General features: G+C 44.6%; 1 protein-coding gene across 1 annotated transcript in view; it reads right to left on the reverse strand.

Moving 5' to 3' along the window:
• Positions 1 to 21,708, reverse strand: part of LOC133138183 (transmembrane and coiled-coil domains protein 2-like) — a 57,709-nt gene that overhangs the window by 26,166 nt on the left and 9,835 nt on the right. The window contains exons 2-3 of the mRNA XM_061256724.1: positions 11,687 to 12,196; positions 6,568 to 6,921 (exon numbers count right to left, since the gene is read on the reverse strand). Coding sequence (XP_061112708.1) covers positions 6,568 to 6,921; positions 11,687 to 12,196 — 864 coding nt within the window. The remainder of the gene's footprint in view (positions 1 to 6,567; positions 6,922 to 11,686; positions 12,197 to 21,708) is intronic.

A 21,708-nucleotide genomic window follows, 5' to 3' on the forward strand; every position in this document is an offset into this window, starting at 1 on the left:
GTGAAGGCCTGTAGCGTAGTGGTTAAGGCCTGTAGCGTAGCGGTTAAGGCCTGTAGCGTAGCGGTTAAGGCCTGTAGCGTAGTGGTTAAGGTACATGACCCTGCAGCATAGCGTAGTGGTTAAGTTACATGACCCTGTAACGTAGCGAAGTGGTTAAGGTAAATTACCCTGTAGCATAGTGGGGCCTGTAGCGTAGTGGTTAAGGTACATGACCCTGTAGCGTAGTGGTTAAGGTACATGAGCCTGTAGCGTAGTGGTTAAGGCCTGTAGCGTAGCAGTTAATGTACATGACCCTGTAGCGTAGTGGTTAAGGTACATGACCCTGTAGTGTAGTGGTTAAGGTACATGACCCTGTAGCGTAGTGGTTAAGGCCTGTAGCGTAGTGGGGCCTGTAGCGTAGTGGTTAAGGCCTGTAAAAATACCAGTAATGATAAATCAGGAAGATCTGTACATCTGTACATCAATCCATGGGAAAAACATGAATGAATGATGAATGATGTTGAATTATTATCACTCTCAGAATACATTTAATTACAGGAGGCGATATGAATGCAGTTTTTGACCGGAAACTTGATAGATCGAGGCAAAAAACCTCCCACTCACATCAAGCAGCCTCCAGTTCACTAAATGCAACGGCAAATAACCTCTCCCAATTTGGTGGCCAATTGTACCCCGCCTGATCCAATTAGAGCCAGTATTAGACACACCGCCCACACCCCGTCCCTCAGCGGCCCGAAGGAGAGAGACACGCCTTCTTCAAGCCGTCTCGTCTCATGCTCCTGACCGTGATTCTGAGTTGCCCGAGGTGTTAAAGATTATACTTGCTTTTCCGTATATCATAAAACATTCTCCAGGATTGACTGCTTTCTTCTCTCTAGCTGTGTGTGCAGCTCCAGTTAATTTTTGTTACTAAATTTTGTTACTAAATTCAAGGACGAATTAGTGAAATTTATTTACGATAATAAAGACTCTGTTGAGGACCCTATGTATGTTTGGCTGGCCTTAAGGGCTTCATAAGGAACTTTACATTCTCTTATGCATCTCATTTACACAAAACAAGAAAACCAAAGAATATTAAGATTGGAACTAACATGTGAATCACTTGAGCAGGTTCTTAAACACAAATATTCCACTACTGTTACTACTGACTTGCATACAGTGAAGGTGGAGCTGAATGATCTTTTACGGAGAAGGGCGGAGTTCATCATGCATAGAGTAAGGCAGAACTATTAGTTTAATGGCAGCAAACCAAGCAGGCTCCTGGCTCTAAAATTGAAACAGAGTGAATTACGGGCAAATACTGTCTCCATTCGATCACCTGAAAAAGGTTTAGTTTATGACCCTAAAGAAATGAAGGATACATTCTGATCTTTTTACCAATATTGATACACATCATCTTATTTTGAATCAGCAGGCTGTAAAGACGTTTTAGATAACCATAATCTGCCAAAATTAAATGGGTCTAACCAACCTCAGCCGCCCAATTTCATTAGAGGAACTACAGAAAGCATTACAAGGCTCCAAAAAAGGCAAAGCACCCAGCCCAGATGGCATCCCTTCAGAATTTCTTTTACATTTCTGGGACATACTAGGCCCAGTTTTACTGGAGGCTATACAATCCTCTATTGTAAAAGGTTTTTTTCATCAACATGTAAATATTGCACCAATCACTACACTGCCAAAAAAAGTGAAGGACCACACTGATTGCAAAAAAAAAAATTTTATTGACAGCTCTCTGGTCTTCATGTTCAACACAAATTCAGTCTTCACAGGCAAAACCCAAGGCTAAAACCAAGATACCAATAAACATTCAGAACTATTTATTGTTTAACTAAACAATCTAACAGGACACATCTGGACAACAAGAAACACATGTCAGTCACATGTTCCGATACTTATGCTCACCTAAAAATTGGGTGGTCTGATAAAGGTGATATGTTTTAAGTTGTTTAACAAATGTAGATAAAAATACCATGAAATAAAAGCTGAAATTCAGATCTGTCATCTCATGCACATCTTTTGAACTCAAACTCAATTGTCTTCAGTGTAGAGCAGAAACAATGGAATTAACCTTGCTGTTCCAATACTTCTGGAGGGGACTGTATATGGGCCTTTAGATAATTATTCATATTTGTCCAAAGGTAATTGACCAATTAAACAAAGTCATGGCAAACACAGCATTCACAGTCACTCAGTGGTAGTGTCATACACAAATCACTTGGATTATTATTATTATTATTATTATTATTATTATTAAATAAAAATTTTGAAAAGAGGCTGCATATAATAAACAACATGGATAATGATCTATATGTTATGTTCAAACATATGGGGAAAACTATCTACTTTTTTTACTCTCATGTTTCAATGTTTTTGATTAAGTAATGTAATTCTTTCTTAATCTCAGTCTAATGGAACTATATTCTGTCATTCCATTACTTTCTGTTTCACTAGAGTATAAAAATGAGGTAACAAGCCAGCAAAATCTCTTTGTCTTCCATGACCAATGAACTGAGCAAGAACCGTCAATTTAGAAAAGACAGATGGTAATTGACCGTCACTGGCAATGGGTACAAAGTACTGTATATAGTACTGCAAGGGCAAAAATAAAACAAGTAAAAGACATGGAATGGTTGCACACTTGCCAGGAAGAGGATGCAAGCACATGACCCCACAGATGGTGAGGAAGATGGTGAAGAAGATGGAGGATGGTGGGGGAGACCATAGGATCACAGGGATCACAGTTTTAGAGTTGCAGATATTGGTTGTGTCTTGGAGTCACCAAGTCTCAAAATTGCACCTCTATACCAACAAACTCTTTGGAAGGGCAGCACAGAGAGCCTTTACTATTATATTATGTATTATATTATATTATAGCCATAATAATCAAAACCAGACTTCATTGGAATTATGAGTGGAAGAGAGGGGGTGTTCACACAAAGTATTAAACCAGGGGTGCCAATAATTGTGAAGCCTGTTTTTTGGGGAAATAATGTAAAATATCCTGTTAGCCAAATAATCTCAAATTGGCTTACATTATCTCAGAGACCACAATGACATTTTTTTTCATATTAATTTCGATTCATAAAATCATTTAAATTATTGTTTGTCGAGTTAATGGATTTCTCACCTAAGTTTATTTAATATGTAAAAAGCAGGATAATTACATTAATGGGATTTGGGAGATGCTTTTATCCAGAGCGACGTTCAGATGATTAGACTAAGCAGGAGACAGTCCTCCCCTGGAGCAGTGCAGGGTTAAGGGCCTTGCTCAAGGGCCCAATGGTTGTGCCGATCTTATTGTGGCTACACCGGGGATTGAACCACCGACCTTGCAGGTCCCAGTTATATACCTTAACCACTACACTACAGACCGCCCCAAATCTACTCTGAGGGGGTCTGTTATGGTGGAATAATGACCTTTGCGTTGTGGATTATAGGGTATAAGGCGGTAGTGGACAGAACAGAGATGGAAGGCAGGGGGAGGGAGTGGTGACGAGAGAGGAGGAGGAGACAGAGGCTGCTATCCACAACCCACAGCATGCTATTGTTACTCTCTAAGTAGCACAGTGCTGCCTGTAACAGAACAGCGTGGGCAGGTATTCACACTCCCACAGCATGCCATCATACTCAGCACACGAGGACAGATACTGAAGCACCGTCTGAGCAAGCACATTATCACCACAACCAACAACAGCTCATCAGACACTGAAGCACCGTCTGAGCAAGCACATTATCACCACAACCAACAGCTCATCAGATACTGAAGCACCGTCTGATCAAGCACATTATCACCACAACCACAAACAGCTCATCAGACACTGAAGCACCGTCTGAGCAAGCACATTATCACCACAACCAAAAACAGCTCATCAGACACTGAAGCACCGTCTGAGCAAGCACATTATCACCACAACCAAAAACAGCTCATCAGACACTGAAGCACCGTCTGAGCAAGCACATTATCACCACAACCAACAACAGCTCATCAGACACTGAAGCACCGTCTGATCAAGCACATTATCACCACAACCAAAAACAGCTCATCAGACACTGAAGCACCGTCTGAGCAAGCACATTATCACCACAACCACAAACAGCTCATCAGACACTGAAGCACCGTCTGAGCAAGCACATTATCACCACAACCAACAACAGCTCATCAGACACTGAAGCACTGTCTGAGCAAGCACATTATCACCACAACCAAAAACAGCTGATCAGACAGGCCTAGTTACGGCTAAGCAGAAAGAGGCAGGGGCAGTTATGGCTAAGCAGAAAGAGACAGGGGCAGTTATGGCTAAGCAGAAAGGGACAGGGGCAGTTATGTGCCTACTGTTTTTCATAACTTGGTCTTATTATTGGCTAATCTAGCCTCTCCAAATAAGGGGGGGGGTTACAATAAAGTGAAAAGGGATAAAGGGATTGTAGATGGAAACAATATCCATCCATCCATCCATCCATTATCTGAACCCGCTTTTCCTGAACAGGGTCACAGGGGGGCTGGAGCCTATCCCAGCATACATTGGGCGAAAGGCAGGAATACACCCTGGACAGGTCGCCAGTCCATCGCAGGGCACACACACCATTCACTCACACACTCATACCTACGGGCAATTTAGACTCTCCAATCAGCCTAACATGCATGTCTTTGGACTGTGGGAGGAAACCGGAGTACCCGGAGGAAACCCACGCAGACACGGGGAGAACATGCAAACTCCGCACAGAGAGGCCCCGGCCGACGGGGATTCGAACCCAGGACCTCCTTGCTGTGAGGCGGCAGTGCTACCCACTGCGCCATCCGTGCCACCTGGAAACAATATATAAAAAGAAATATCAATACTGCTAGGATCCCTGCCAATCATTAATTGACATGCATGGGACAGGGGAAGCGGGGATGTCCCAGCTAGATTAGACATAGATCTTTGTTATAACTTAATTTTATTCTGGTTGTGAGATGTGCGTTTTGATGAAGGTTGATCAAACGGGTTGCTCTCCCTACCAATGAATTTGGTGTTTTCATTGAAAATGTATATTTTAAATAATTACCAAATTGGTTAAGTGAGGTGTTTAAACTGTTGATACACTTCTGTTCGGTATTCAGAGTGCTGGAAATTAAATGAGTGGTGACTGTTAAAACTGCTGGATTCAGGAATGGCTGTTTAAAACACATTTTACTTAATCCTCGCTTCACTGACAATGTATATAGACTACTGGGTGTATCTGTGCATGTTCAGAGATTAGGAGAATCTGAGAAAGCCAAAGGGCCCAAAGATTATGTCTTCCACACCGCAGGATGATTTCATTTTCACGCCTGATGAAAACATTTGACATTGAAAAAACTTTTGTCAGACAAAGAACACTTCAACTACACATAGCGTTCCTCCATTGAGACACAGAAGCCATTTTCTGAGCATGTAAAGGGCAATTCCAGCAAAAAGCACTTAAATTTGTTTGTAACTCATTATTATTATTATTATTATTATTAAAAAATATTCATGATAATAACAATAACAACAACAACAACAACAACAATATAATAAGACACCTATAATAATAACAATAATAATAATAATAATAATAATAATATTAATATGTCCTCAGATATTGTGTCCACAAATCTCTCCAAATACAAAACATCTGCATATCGTTTGTCCAGACTTTTTGAATGATCAGAAAATAAAATTCTAAAATCAATCTTACTTTTCTATAAAAACAGATGATAGGTTGACACATTGATACAAAAAGTAAAGAAAATTACTTCATGTGTTTTATTCACTTAAATGAAAGTATGTTTTTATAAAGCTCTTTAAAGTGTTAAAAAGGCTCTCCAAAAAGGATTACTCAACCTAAAGCTTTCTCAGAAATTTGCATGACATTTAAAATGGAATGGAACTAGCCCTGTTAGCCAGTACAATTACAGGTTTACATCTATAACAAGTCCAAATCTGTATATTCATTCTGCTATGCAAGCGCAGCGATATTCCTAAACTGCGTCACCTGAATATGACACATTATACCATATTGCCATGTTTTACATTAGTTCGCTACTGAAATGACCTAGCAACGTACGTAACAATGACAAGTAGTTCAAGATAGTATTTGCTTAGGTTTAGTCCCGGCAGAAACATAGTTTTCTCAAAAACGGCTTAACGGATTACAAAATAAACTTCAACGTTAGTCAGAAAACAGTCGTTGCTTCATAATCAGGTGGGCTACTTGGTTCCATAAATAAGTCTGCATCGAATAACTTGCAAAACAAACTTAATGAAATATATGAAAATGAAATATGTTGGCCGGACGTGGAATAAGAATAATAAGAATAAAAGTGAGTTAATTGTGAATTGTATATTTTTGTTCTGATATTGGAACATGGTCAAAATTGGTATCAAGGATTGTTAGAATATGCCTTTTATTGTCTAAGTCTGTGACTAGGTCAGGGTTGTGTACCAGTAGCATGGCATGGGGGAGCCTGGTAAAAGATAGTTGATTTACCCCTGAGCTTTGCAAAAGAAAAAAATGTTTCCATTTTCTGTGAGCCCAGAGCAAGCCGGAGGCATACTTTACCTGCTCAATTTCTTTGAGCTTCCTGTGGTAGTGCTCCAGCTTCTTGTGCAGGTGGGAGATCGTCTGTGCAGACTTCTGGTTCTTCTTCTCGAAGACCTGCTTGATGCGGGAGGCCTGCTGCTTGTCGGCGTTGTGCGCCAGCTTCAGGTACTCCGCCACGTTCTCGTCGCGCGCCTCCTGCTCCACGCGGATCTGCTCGGTGATCTTCAGGATCTTCTGCTGCAGGTGCTGGATGGCAGCGCGGGTTCGCTGGGGGTCTGGAGCGTCCGGGATGTCCCCACTGATGTTTCCATCCGAACCGGTGTGTCCGGCAGACGGAGGGAGGCCCAGTGTGCTCATCTCACCTTTATCCAGCTGCAGGCAAGGACAAGAACAGGACCACACTGAGACACCTGTACCACCAGCAGGACCACACTAAGACACCTGTACCACCAGCAGGACTGCACTAAGACACCTGTACCACCAAAAGGACTGCACTGAGACACCTATACCACCAACAAAACCACACAAAGACACCTGTACCACCAACATGACCACACTAAGACACCTGTACCACCAGCAGGACTGCACTAAGACACCTGTACTACCAAAAGGACTGCACTGAAACACCTATACCACCAACAAAACCACACAAAGACACCTGTACCGGCAACAGGACCACAATAAGACACCTGTACCACCAGCAGGACCACACTAAGACACCTGTACCTCCAGCAGGACTGCACTAAGACACCTGTACCACCAGCAGGACCACACTAAGACACCTGTACCTCCAGCAGGACTGCACTAAGACACCTGTACCACCAAAAGGACTGCACTGAGACACCTATACCACCAACAAAACCACACAAAGACACCTGTACCACCAACATGACCACACTAAGACACCTGTACCACCAGCAGGACTGCACTAAGACACCTGTACTACCAAAAGGACTGCACTGAAACACCTATACCACCAACAAAACCACACAAAGACACCTGTACCGGCAACAGGACCACAATAAGACACCTGTACCACCAGCAGGACCACACTAAGACACCTGTACCTCCAGCAGGACTGCACTAAGACACCTGTACCACCAGCAGGACCACACTAAGACACCTGTACCTCCAGCAGGACTGCACTAAGACACCTGTACCACCAAAAGGACTGCAATGAGACACCTGTATCACCAACAAAACCACACAAAGACACCTGTACCACCAACAGGACCACAATAAGACACCTGTACCACCAGCAGGACCAGACTAAGACACCTGTACCACCAGCAGGACCGCACTAAGACACCTGTACCACCAAAAGGACTGCACTGAGACACCTGTACCACCAACAAAACCACACAAAGACACCTGTACCACCAACATGACCACACTAAGACACCTGTACCACCAGCAGGACCACACTAAAACACCTGTACCACCAGCAGGACCACACTAAAACACCTGTACCACCAGCAGGACCACACTAAGACACCTGTACCACCAGCAGGACCAGACTAAGACACCTGTACCACCAGCAGTACTGCACTAAGACACCTGTACCATCAACATGGCCACACTAAGACACCTGTACCTCTAGCAGGACCACACTAAGACACCTGTACCACCAAAAGGACTGCACTGAGACACCTGTACCACCAGCAGGACCACACTAAGACACCTGTACCACCAAAAGGACTGCAATGAGACACCTGTATCACCAACAAAACCACACAAAGACACCTGTACCACCAACATGACCACACTAAGACACCTGTACCACCAGCAGGACCACACTAAGACACCTGTACCACCAGCAGGACCACACTAAGACACCTGTACCACCAGCAGGACCAGACTAAGACACCTGTACCACCAGCAGGACCGCACTAAGACACCTGTACCACCAGCAGGACCAGACTAAGACACCTGTACCACCAACATGGCCACACTAAGACACCTGTACCTCCAGCAGGACCGCACTAAGACACCTGTACCACCAAAAGGACTGCACTGAGACACCTGTACCACCAACAAAACCACACAAAGACACCTGTACCACCAACATGACCACACTAAGACACCTGTACCACCAGCAGGACCACACTAAAACACCTGTACCACCAGCAGGACCACACTAAGACACCTGTACCACCAGCAGGACCAGACTAAGACACCTGTACCACCAACAGGACCGCACTAAGACACCTGTACCACCAGCAGGACCACACTAAGACACCTGTACCACCAAAAGGACTGCACTGAGACACCTGTACCACTAACAAAACCACACAAAGACACCTGTACCACCAACAGGACCACAATAAGACACCTGTACCACCAGCAGGACCAGACTAAGACACCTGTACCACCAGCAGGACCGCACTAAGACACCTGAACCACCAAAAGGACTGCACTGAGACACCTGTACCACCAACAAAACCACACAAAGACACCTGTACCACCAACATGACCACACTAAGACACCTGTACCACCAGCAGGACCACACTAAAACACCTGTACCACCAGCAGGACCACACTAAAACACCTGTACCACCAGCAGGACCACACTAAGACACCTGTACCACCAGCAGGACCAGACTAAGACACCTGTACCACCAGCAGTACTGCACTAAGACACCTGTACCACCAACATGGCCACACTAAGACACCTGTACCTCCAGCAGGACCACACTAAGACACCTGTACCACCAAAAGGACTGCACTGAGACACCTGTACCACCAGCAGGACCACACTAAGACACCTGTACCACCAGCAGGACCAGACTAAGACACCTGTACCACCAGCAGGACCGCACTAAGACACCTGTACCTCCAGCAGGACTGCACTAAGACACCTGTACCACCAAAAGGACTGCAATGAGACACCTGTATCACCAACAAAACCACACAAAGACACCTGTACCACCAACATGACCACACTAAGACACCTGTACCACCAGCAGGACCACACTAAGACACCTGTACCACCAGCAGGACCACACTAAGACACCTGTACCACCAGCGGGACCAGACTAAGACACCTGTACCACCAGCAGGACCGCACTAAGACACCTGTACCACCAGCAGGACCACACTAAGACACCTGTACCTCCAGCAGGACCGCACTAAGACACCTGTACCACCAGCAGGACTGCACTAAGACACCTGTACCACCAAAAGGACTGCACTGAGACACCTGTACCACCAACAAAACCACACAAAGACACCTGTACCACCAACATGACCACACTAAGACACCTGTACCACCAGCAGGACCACACTAAAACACCTGTACCACCAGCAGGACCACACTAAGACACCTGTACCACCAGCAGGACCAGACTAAGACACCTGTACCACCAGCAGTACTGCACTAAGACACCTGTACCACCAACATGGCCACACTAAGACACCTGTACCTCCAGCAGGACCAGACTAAGACACCTGTACCACCAACAGGACCGCACTAAGACACCTGTACCACCAGCAGGACCACACTAAGACACCTGTACCACCAAAAGGACTGCACTGAGACACCTGTACCACTAACAAAACCACACTAAGACACCTGTACCACCAACAGGACCACAATAAGACACCTGTACCACCAACAGGACTGCACTAAGACACATGTACCACCAACAGGACTGCACTAAGACACCTGTACCACCAAAATGACTGCACTGAGACACCTGTACCACCAACAGAAACGCACAAAGACACCTGTACCGGCAACATGACCACACTAAGACACCTTTTCCACTAACAGGACTGCACTAAGACACCTGTACCACCAACATGACCACACTAAGACACCTGTACCACCAACAGGACTGCACTAAGACACCTGTTCCACTAACAGGACCACACTAAGACACCTGTACCACCAACAGGACTGCACTAAGACACCTGTACCACTAACAGGACTGCACTAAGACACCTGTACCACTAACAGGGTGATGCTAAGACACCTGTACCACCAACAGGACTGCACCAAGACACCTGTACCACCAACAGGACTGCACTAAGACACCTGTACCAGCAAAGGGACAACAGTAATACTCCTGTACCACCAATAGGACCACACCAAGACACCTGTACCTCCAGCAGGACTGCACTAAGACACCTGTACCATCAACAGGACTGCACTAAGACACCTGTACCATCAACAGAACCACAATAAGACACCTGTACCTCCAGCAGGACTACACTAAGACACCTGTCCCATTAACAGGGTGATGCTAAAACACCTGATCCACTGACAGGACAACACTCCTGTACCACTGACAGGATGACAAAGAGGCAACAAAGAGGACACTGCTGTCAGTTCACTTTGAAAAATGCTCAGTTAAGAATCTAATAGACCTGGTTCCAAATGAAACACATGAGTTATTATTAACTCTGCACAGAAGCCTCTGGGGCAGAGCAGTGTCTCCTATAATTACAGCAGAAGGGATAAGAAAAATAGTGTCTATCTCCACAGACTCCTTATTTTACACCTACACCATGTTATCCAGCCTCTGGATTCAAGCTTGCTTCCAAATAATTATGTCTTTGCATGTTTTTGAGAGACTTGTTTTGTGCCTTATGTTCCCTCACACCTCTCCGAATGTTCTCTATAATAATGTTGTCACCCCATTGTTCTAGGGTTCTTACCTCTCCTGAGGCTCCTACTGTATGTTCAAGTTCCCCATCTATGATATAATTATCACCTTTTAATATGGATCTCTCTTAAAGTTCTAACCTCACCATAATGCCCAGTTCAGACCAAAACCCTGTTTGGATGTTGCAGAGAGGAGCTGCAGCAGTGGTACCCACCTCTGATGCCAGCGTTTGCTGTTGTATGGCAATAAACTAGTATGATCACCGGTGACAAGTTTTAGGCTTAGGCAATCTCTAGCCTCAGGTTTCTACCCTATCCCAGGTTCTAACCCGGTATTAAGGTTCAAACACCATCCTAAGGTTCTAACCCTACTGCAAGGTTGTAACCCTAATGGTTCTACCACTGTCAGTATGGTTCTAACCCAACCCAGAGCTGTTAACTCCACCCAACAGCTTCCACTCAACCCTAAGGCTCCTGTGCCATGGTTCTAACCCTGTCTCAGGTTTCTGTCATGTCCTCTGCCATTTTACCTTCTCAGCAGATCGGTCAGGGTCCTCGGGCCCCCACTGCAGAGGGGAGTCGATGGCCAGCAGGGCCGTGTCGGTGGTGGAGGATGAGCGGGGGCGGCTATGCTGGGGGCCCAGGCTGAGGGAGGCCTCCTGGGCCCCGCGGCGCGCCAGGTGGGGGCTCCCCCCTTTGGAGCCCTCGGCGGCCGGGTTGCTCTTGGTCCGGCGGCTGCTGTGCAGGCCGGCCCCGCGGCGGATGGAGGGCCGGGCGCGGATCTGCTGCAGGACACGATTGAAGGCCGTGGGCCTTGCCGGCAGGTCATGCAGGGAGACGGCGTAGGACACACGGTGCATCTCCGGCGAGCGCTCCTTCTCGTCCGCGGACTCATGGTCGGAGTACGCCCCGGTCCGGCCCGCCCCTCCACTGCAGTCCTGGGAACTCTGCTGCTCGCGCTCCCGGGACCGCCGCCGGCTGTGGAACAGGTGCTTCAGCCCATGGCCAAACATGGAGCCTTCCGACATCTGCTGGATCTTCTACACAATCAGAAGCAGAACCGTGTTTCAGTACAGAACCCCTGCCCAAGACTAATCCGCCTCAGCTTCAGCAGATATTCACATGAAACATGCTTTAGACGATATTAGAACAGAAGGAAATTGATAATCAGCTGGAGAGTCACACCAGACCACTACCAGCTAAAGTACTGCAAGATTTCCTCCACACACTCATTCAGAAACTGGAATGAAACTACCAGTTTTTTACAAAACGCAGTCACTAATGCGCTGGTTGTTTTTCATTATTGTGTTTTTTGTGAAGTAATCTAATTTTTTCTGAAAAAGAAAAAAATATTAACACCCCTCACAAGTATTGTAAATAAAATAAAAAAGGTATGAGGCCAGCAGGCAAAGCGATCCCAAGAGACCAGCCCCCCCCATTGCCTGATTAACAATCAAACAACTGATTCACTCTAACCCCCCCATCATAGACCAGCATTTTCCTATCCACATATGTGGATGAACAAGGATTCATTAAAATTAATTAATTAATTAACATTGCTGAGATTGCAGAAATCCCCGACATTGAATTCAGCCACCATATTGCATATTTGAGAAATAAAATTAGAACCTGTTTCACCCTGGAGAGTAGAAAAAGGATTATACAGACAAATTTCTTGCCAATTATTGACTATGGCGACACCCTGTAGATGCACGCCTCAGTCACTATCCTAAATTCTCTTGACCCCATTTATCATAGTGCCTTAAGATTCATCACTGACGAGGGGTTCAGAACCCATCACTGCCCTCCCTTGAGCTCAGGGGAGAACATCATGGAGTCTTATTTCCATATAAAGCTCTCATTGCCAAACTAGCTCTGTATCTATCCAGCCTCCTTTCATTTCATGTCCTAAACTACCCCACTAGATCACACGTACCACTAGCATTAAACATTCCTACAGCTAGCACATAATGGGGAAATTCTGCATTTTGCATTGTGGGTCCTACACTCTGGAATTCCTTCCAGAAACAGAACGAGCTGCCATCCCTTATTTGCCTGTGAACACTTAAAGAAATATTAGCTGACATGTATGAGACTGTCATTTGTAATTGTCACTGATTATCTGATTGCACTGCATGTGCTTCATTTGCTTACTGTATTTTGACAGCTACTGTACTTTGCACTTCTGTACTTTATCACTGTATTGTGCACATTTGTATATTTTTTACTACTGTATTCTCTGTATATGTTGTTTGTAGCAGGTCCAGGTCTGTATGTTCTTCCCTGTCAAAATAAAGGTTTCTACACTGCTGGCCAAAAAAAAAGTCACCACCTGGATTTAACTAAGCAAATAGGTAAGAGCCTTCCATTGGATAATTACTGCAGTGATTAATATGTTTTAGCTGGCAACAAGTTATTTAAACCTAACTGATGCAGTGAGTAGCTTCTAATTTCTTAAACAACCATGTCGGAATATACAGTATATCCTGTGGCCGTGGAAAAGGTGTTAATCTGTTTCAGAAGGGTCAAATTATTGGCCTGCATCAAGCAAAGTCCAACGCATTATTAAAAGCTGGAAGGATAGCGGTGAACCATCATCTTTGACGAAGAAATGTGGTCGGAAAAAAATCTTGAATGATCGTGATCGGCGATCTCTTAAGCGTTTGGTGAAATCATACCGTAAAAAATCAACCGTAGAACTCACGGCTATGTTGAATAGTGAAAGTAAGAGCATTTCCACACACACAATGCGAAGAGAACTCAAGGGATTGGGACTAAACAGCTTGTAGCCTGAAGAAAACCACTCATCAGTGAGGCTAATCGGAGCTAGGGAGCATAAAGATTGGAGAAGGTCATGTGGTCTGATGAGTCCAGAGTCACCCTGTTCCAGAGTGATGTCATCAGGGTAAGAAGAGGCCATGACACCCCCACCACCGTGTTTCACAGATGAGGTGGTATGCTTTGGATCTTGGGCAGTTCCTTCTCTCCTCCATACTTTGCTCTTACCGTAAATTCATCTGTGTCTAACCAATGGTTTGTAGCCTTTATGTTCATTATGTTTTCTGTGGACATTGGTCATTGACAAATCCACAACTGACTCCTGAAGAGTGCTTGGGGAATTTTCTTCATTCTTGTCATCAGCTGTGGAGGTCTTCCTTCGCCTGCTAGTCCTTTTCTGATTAGTCACCAGCGCTTTCTTTCTTCTTAATTTTGTTCCAAACAGTTGATTTTGGTAAGCCTAAAACTTGTTTCTCAGTCTCATAATGGCTTCTTTCACTTTCATTGGCACAACTTTGATAGTTCTCATACCTGCATTAAGGAGGCAATTAAACACACCTGATTAATTATAAACATATGTGAAGCCATGTGTCCCAAACATTACAGTGCCTTGAAATGGGGGGACTATGTTTAAACACCGCTGTCATTTCAACATAGTGAAACCAAAATGTATAAAATTACCCAGTAATAAAATCAGAGAATGTGCACTTTAACCACGTTAATTGTGGGATTCCATATCTAAAATTGTGGCAAATCAATACAAAAAGACATTATGGAGGGCACTGTATGCCTTTCATTTTTATTTATAAAGGCCTGATGATGGAGTGCTGCGGAAATGGTTGTCCTTCCGGCTGGTTCTCCCATCTCTGCAGAGGACTTCTGAAGCTGTTAGAATGACTGTTGGGTTCTTCATCACCTTGAGGGCCCAGTCTCAGTGTGTAAACCTCGCTCTGAGGGCCCGGTCTCAGTGTGTAAACCTCGCTCTGAGGGCCCGGTCTCAGTGTGTAAACCTCGCTCTGAGGGCCCGGTCTCAGTGTGTAAACCTCGCTCTGAGGGCCCGGTCTCAGTGTGTAAACCTCGCTCTGAGGCCCAGTCTTCATCACCTTGCTGACCAAGGTCCTTCTTGCCCAGTTACTCAGTTTGGCGGAACAGCCAACTCTAGGAAGAGTGCTTGTGGTTCCAAACTTGTACTATTTCACAATTATTCAGAACTAGAAATGGCTTCATACCCTTGCCCTGATCTATGCCTCGACACAATTTTAGGTCTACAGAAAGTTATTTGGACCTCATGGCTTTTTGTCTTTATATACACAGATGTGTGCCTTTCTAAACTATGTCCAATCATTACATTACATTACATAATGGCATTTGGCAGACGCTCTTATACACAGTTGATTAGACTAAGCAGGAGACTGGCTCCCCTGGAACAATGCAGGGTTAAGGGCCTTGCTCAGGACTCCAATCAACTTCTAGACATATCTCAAGGATAAACAGAATGCACCTCAACACAATTTGGAGTGCCACAGGAAAGGGTCTGAATACCTATGTAAATATGGTTAGGGTTAAAAATCTGATTTCAGTTTTAGATTTTTAATAAATTAGCAAAGATTTATAAAAGCATGTTTTCACTTTGTCAGATACTTTAGCCTACAGTAAAAAAATAAAATAAAAATAAAAATAAAAAAGGGGGTTTTCAGTGATATTTAAAGCACTATCAAACTAGTGTTGTATCTACACACCAGCAAATGTTTTTATTTTCTGTAAAAAATAAGCTAGGGTGGTTGTTATGAATTATTCACATTCCAAAGTCATCTGACGGAAAAATAAAATACTTGTGCATGGACCCGAGGTTACTGTAGGTTGCGAGGGAGATTCAGGTCCATTTGGGTTCAATCCAGAAACAGATACAGCCCATTTTCACTGAAGGCACATCATTAGACCCCTTAGAATATGCCCATTTGAAAGCAAAACTCATGCATCCTGAAGGCAAGCAGGGTATTTTGATGGAGTGTTTTTTTTTGCAGTTTATTTTTATTTTTGAAAGGGATCCAGGCCAATTGTCAATTTTCACACTTTCCCATTTCCCCATAAATGCATTTCTGTGCATTGTAAGAAGTGCTAAGCACATAAAATATAACTGAATTACTTGCACTATTTTGAATTCAGGGGCTGCACGGATGGTGCAGTGGGTAGCACTGCTGCCTCACAGCAAGGAGGTTCTGGGTTCGAGGTTGGCTCATGTCACCCCGCTTCTCATTGGCCTCCACTGGCTTCCTATTGCCGCACGCATCCGATTCAAGGCCCTAGTGTTGGCATTTCAGGCTGCTAAGGGGACTGCCCCACATTACATACAATCCCTGATCACTCCCTACTCCCCAGCTAGACCACTCCGGTCTGCCAGCTCTGGTCGCCTTACGATTCCCTCTCTACGGGCACCTGGCGGTCGAGCTGCACGTTCACGCCTGTTTTCCGTTCTGGTTCCTCAGTGGTGGAATGACTTGCCTACCACTGTCAGGACAGCAGAATCCCTCCCCCTATTTCGACGCAGACTCAAATCACACCTGTTCAAACTCTACCTTAGTCCCCCCTCCTGATTTACCCCGCCCCCCCCTTCTGATACCCCTATCCCTGTCTAACCCCCCCCCCCCCCCCCCCCAAAAAAAAAAAAAAAAAAAAAAATTGCACTTATGATGACGACTATATGTTTAGAACAGCAGTCCAGGTGTATTTTTCTAGTTCTGGATGTGATGCTTTGACTTGTGGCAGAACCTATGCACTTGTAAGTCGCTTTGGATTAAAAGCGTCTGCCAAATGACTAAAATGTAAATGTAAATGTCCTGGTCGGCCAGGGCCTCTCTGCGTGGAGTTTGCATGTTCTCCACATGTTTGCGTGGGCTTCCTCCAGGTACTCTGGTTTCCTCCCACAGTCCAAAGACATGCAGGTTAGGCTGATTGGAGAGTCTAAATTGTCCGTGGGTATGAGTGTGTGAGTGAATGGTGTGTTTGCCCTGTGATGGACTGGCGACCTGTCCAGGGTGTATTCCTGCCTTTTGCCCAATGTATGCTGGGATAGGCTCCAGCCCCCCTGCGACCCTGTTCAGGATAAGCAGGTTAAGATAATGGATGGATGGATGGATTGATTTTGAATTCAATTATGTCAGTCCTCATATTTCAACATAATCAAACTCTTGATTATCAAAAGTCACAAAATTGTATAGCCTCATCCCCAGAGGTAATTTTTTTTTATTACAAAAGTCTTGTCAATGAGACCATGTCTATGTGTTGCAGTTCAACACTGGGTGCATCACTATGGTTTGCAGATCTTTGAGTACCAATTCACTGGTGCAATTGTCTACATACTGTACAACATGCATATGACCCACTCTGCTCTTTCTTGTTAAACTAGCTCTTGCTCTCCTGAATCTTTCTTTTAGATTAATATCAACCATAGCAGGGGTTTTTAAAAGTTACACCAATTTCTCTTTTTGACATTGGAATGTCAAAAACTCCCTTAAGTTTCACAGTCCAGGTTTTTTTTGCATTCATTCCTTTTTTCATGGTGCAATTTTAAAACTCACAATTCTATCTGTATCACCCGTTTTAAGATTGCTTAATGACAACAGTTCCTTATTTTGTAACATGTACGTGGCAAAACAAGTGTGGGAGTACCTCACCTTCTCTGCATGTTGTAAATCCAAACTGCACAAATCAACTGTCACACTCTTTACTGGCCCTGTCTCTCTTTACCAGCCCTGCAGTCAGTGACATCACAAACAATCTCCACAGGGCAGGGGGGAAGGTAACTCAATCACAGAGGCAATATCGAGGCTATTCCACAAGATGCAACCCACTGATCAGTAGTAAGAGTCAGAAGGCGAGATTACAATTTGCAAAGAAGTACAGAGATGAGCCAGAGAGGTTCTGGATTTTTATGGATGTGACCAAGATTAACCTCTACCAAATTGATGGAAATTGTGGAGAGAGAAGGAAGCTCATCTGTGTAGCATGGTGGAGGAAGTGGCTTGGGCATGCATGGCTGCTTCTGGAGTGGGCTCACTAATCTTTATTGATGATGTAACTCATGATGGTAACAGCAGGATGAATTCAGAAGTCTACAAAAACATTCTGTCCGCCAACTTACGAAGAAATGTGTCCAAACTAATTGGGAGGAACTTCATTATGCTGCAAGACAATGACCCAAAACATACACAACAAATGACTTCACTAGGGAGAAAAGGGGAAGGTTTTACACTGGCCAGTGTATCACCAGACCTTAACACTATTGAGCATGCATTTCACCTCCTGAAGAGGAGATTGAAGGGAATCCCGAACCCCCCCCCCCCCCCAGCTTGGAGATGTCAATGGGTCGCCGGTTTGATGCCGTTATTGCAGCAAGGGATATGCTACCAAACATTAAGTGTTATTTACTTAATACTTAAATACTCTCTGTTCCAATACTTTTACTCACCTAAAAATTGGGTGGTCTGATACCAAAGGTGCAAAAGGTGTGTTCTAAGTAGTTTAACATATCTAGGTGCAAATACCAGGAAACAAAAGCTGAAATTATGAATTATGAGTCCATTGTATTCCTAATCACACCAGGCACAGCCACAATAATCTGTATCCACTGAAAAACAGAAAATCTTGTCAAAAAAAAAACCCCACTTCCATTGTGCTTCAACTCCTGTATCTTTGTTTTAGTAATATTTAGTAATTCAGACTCTAGCAAAACAAACATTTTTTGTAGTCGAAAAGATTCAAGTAATCATTCATTTTTCAGACCAAATGTCAGAATGGAGAAGTGGCTTTGACCGTGGAATGATTGAATTGATTGATTGAATGATCTCATCCTCATGGAGATCTAGTGTCTTCTCTCCTCTTTTGAATTTAATGCAGTTTCTGTTACTTTCCCATGTAAACTTTTATTATTGTTGTCTATCGCCCTCCAGGTCCTCTGGGGAGCTTCTTGGATAAGATGGACATCCTGCTTAGCTCCTCACCAGAAAATGGTACTCCCCTGATCCTGGGTGCCTTCAACCTGAACTCAGAGTCCACCTCTCTCTCCCTCCTTTCTTCTGTTGACCTTACCCTCACACATTCTCCTCCCACCCACAAAGCAGGCAACCTTCTTGACCTGGTCTTCACAAGGAGCTGCACAACAACTAACCTCTCTGTAACACCACTCCATCTATCTGACCACTCCATCTTTTTCTCTTCTACTCTCCTCTAACCCTCATCCATCCCTCCCACCATCCACTGTCACCTGTCAGTGCAACCTACACCACCTGTCTGCCTCCACCCACTTTTTTGTAATCCTCTCCTCCCTACCACCAGTGGAGTATTTCTCTCGACTGTCTCCCGATAATGCTGCCACAACCTTCATGTCCTACGAGCTGACCGAACCGAACTGCTGTCAGCAGAGAGAAAATGGAAAATGGATAGGTTCTGTCTCTCCAGTGATATAGCTTCCTTCCACACCTTCCTATCATCTTTCTATTCCTCTGTCTCTCATTAAGTCTTCCTTCTTTCACTCTAAGATTAACACAGCTGCCTGTAACCTGGAATGCCAACACTAGCACCTTGAGCAGATGTGTGCAGCAGTAGGCAGTCAGTGGAGGGTAATGAGAGTGGGGTGACATGAGCCGACCTGGGCTGACTGGTGGGAGACCAGCCAGGAGGGAGTTGCAGTAATCCAGACAGGAGATGACGAGCACCTGGACTCGGAGCTGGGTGGCTTTCTCCAGGAGATGACGTATATAGTGTATGTTATGGACGAGGAACCTGCAGGTTTTGGCAGGGGAGGATATGTGTAGAGTAAAGGTGAGACGGTCATCAAGGATCACCCCAAGATTATTGGCTGTATGGCAGGAGGATACTACAGAGTTCTCAGAGTCAGTGAGAGTTCAATTGTCAGAGATGACTTAGCAGGGATGTAGAGAAGCTCTTGCCATGGTTCAGCTTCAGGTGGTGGGAAGCCATCCACATAGAGATACCAGCCAAGCAGGCAGAGATCTGTGTGGTGACCTGCATATTAGGAGGGAACAAAAGAAAGTTGAGTGTCATCGGCATAAGAGAAAAGCCATGGGAAGAGATAACAGAACCAAGAGACATGAGGAGAGGACCATGAACTGAGCCCTGCAGGACTTAGGGGGTGTGGGTCAGAGACTGAGCCCCTCCAAGTCACCTGGTAACCATGCAAGTTATCCCATCCCAGTCAGCGATGAGAGTAGAATCTTCTTGTTGACTCTATTGAAGGCAGCCGACAGGTTGAGGAAGATGAGGACAGAGGAGAGGGATTTGGCTCTAGCAGAGTGGAGTGCCTTGGTAACCGCGAGTCTCAGTGGAGTGGCCACTCATGGAGCTGAAGATTGCTCTGGACGACATAAGTTGACAGTTGGGAGCAGACAGGAAGTTCCAGAATTTCAGAAAGGAAAGGAAGAAGGGAGACCGGTAATTAAAAAAGTATCTCAGAAAAGGCTGATGTTCTGGTATTTTCACCCACAATAGTCTCTAGAGTTTGCAGAGAATGGTGCAAAAAACTAAAAACATCCAGTGATCAGCAGTTCTGCAGGCAAAAACACATTATAAATAAGAGACATCACAGGAGCAGACAGGTCAAAGCTGACAGGAAGGTAACAGTAAGCAAATAACCACACATTACAATTAGGGCTAGGTATCGTTCAAAAAAATTTGATACCGGTACCGATACCGGTACCTGAGTTTCGATACCGGTACCAAAACGATACTTTCTTCGATACCTATGTAAATAAAAGCACATTTCGTAATGCAATAGCCTGAAAATGTTTTTACTATTATGCAAGTCTTTTTACATTAGTTTTTCCACATAGAAAGAGTCCATGTTATTCATTTTAAGTGTGAAATGTTTATTGTTTCTTTTTCACTTGAACAACTATTAAACTACTAAATTAACTATTAAATATTTAATTAGAACTGCAAAACATGCACAAGTGCAAGTGCAAAAGTACACGCTCGCTCCTGGCTGATGGTGTCTCCTGCTGTGGAAAATATGCGTTCTGAGGGTGTAGAGGATGACTCTAGAAGCAGACTGTGCCCCACCACTTGTTGCCGTTTTTTTCTTCATGCAATCGAACACGGTGCAGCTCTGTTGTCTCAATGCCGTGCACGATTAAATGCTTCATTAAATTGGAAGTGTTGCCTGTCTTGGCAGCTACTTTCTTATTGCAAATATTGCATTTTACGACGTCTTCCGTTTTTGTGAAATGTAGCCAGACCTTGGACCGTTGTTGTGCTTGTGACATTTTTTCACTCCGTTAAGTTTACCTCAGATGCGGTCCCGTGATGTGTACATTAGCTGAAGTGTCGCATGGACGCATTTGTTTTTCCAACCTCAGTCAGTCGCTACCTAGCGATCCAAACAGCGGTCACGTTCGATTTTAGAACAGATATAGTGATTGGATGAGAGACGAATTAAAACCTCATGGCAACAAAGGGCAACCAATCAGCAAGCCGGATCAACAAGCATTAGGGGAGTGTCTTTTCCTTGTTTTAAATGCCACAGACACACATGGTTTTCACCTCGCGTATCCGAGAATACACTCTCTCGTGCATTGCTCGATGCGAATGGTTGGCAAATGCTGAACGCTGGGGCAGACCGAGTGCTACGACGTGTATTGTGCTTATTTGTGTCACTTTATGGGGTCATAAATGGGGTCAATACCCCCGTGAGTCAAAGTGACCCATCAACGGTTCACTTTCGCCCTCTACTGGTTCAAGATATATACTTTACATATAA

This window comes from Conger conger, chromosome 10, assembly GCF_963514075.1.
Source record: "Conger conger chromosome 10, fConCon1.1, whole genome shotgun sequence".
In the NCBI taxonomy this organism is placed as follows: Eukaryota; Metazoa; Chordata; class Actinopteri; order Anguilliformes; family Congridae; genus Conger; species Conger conger.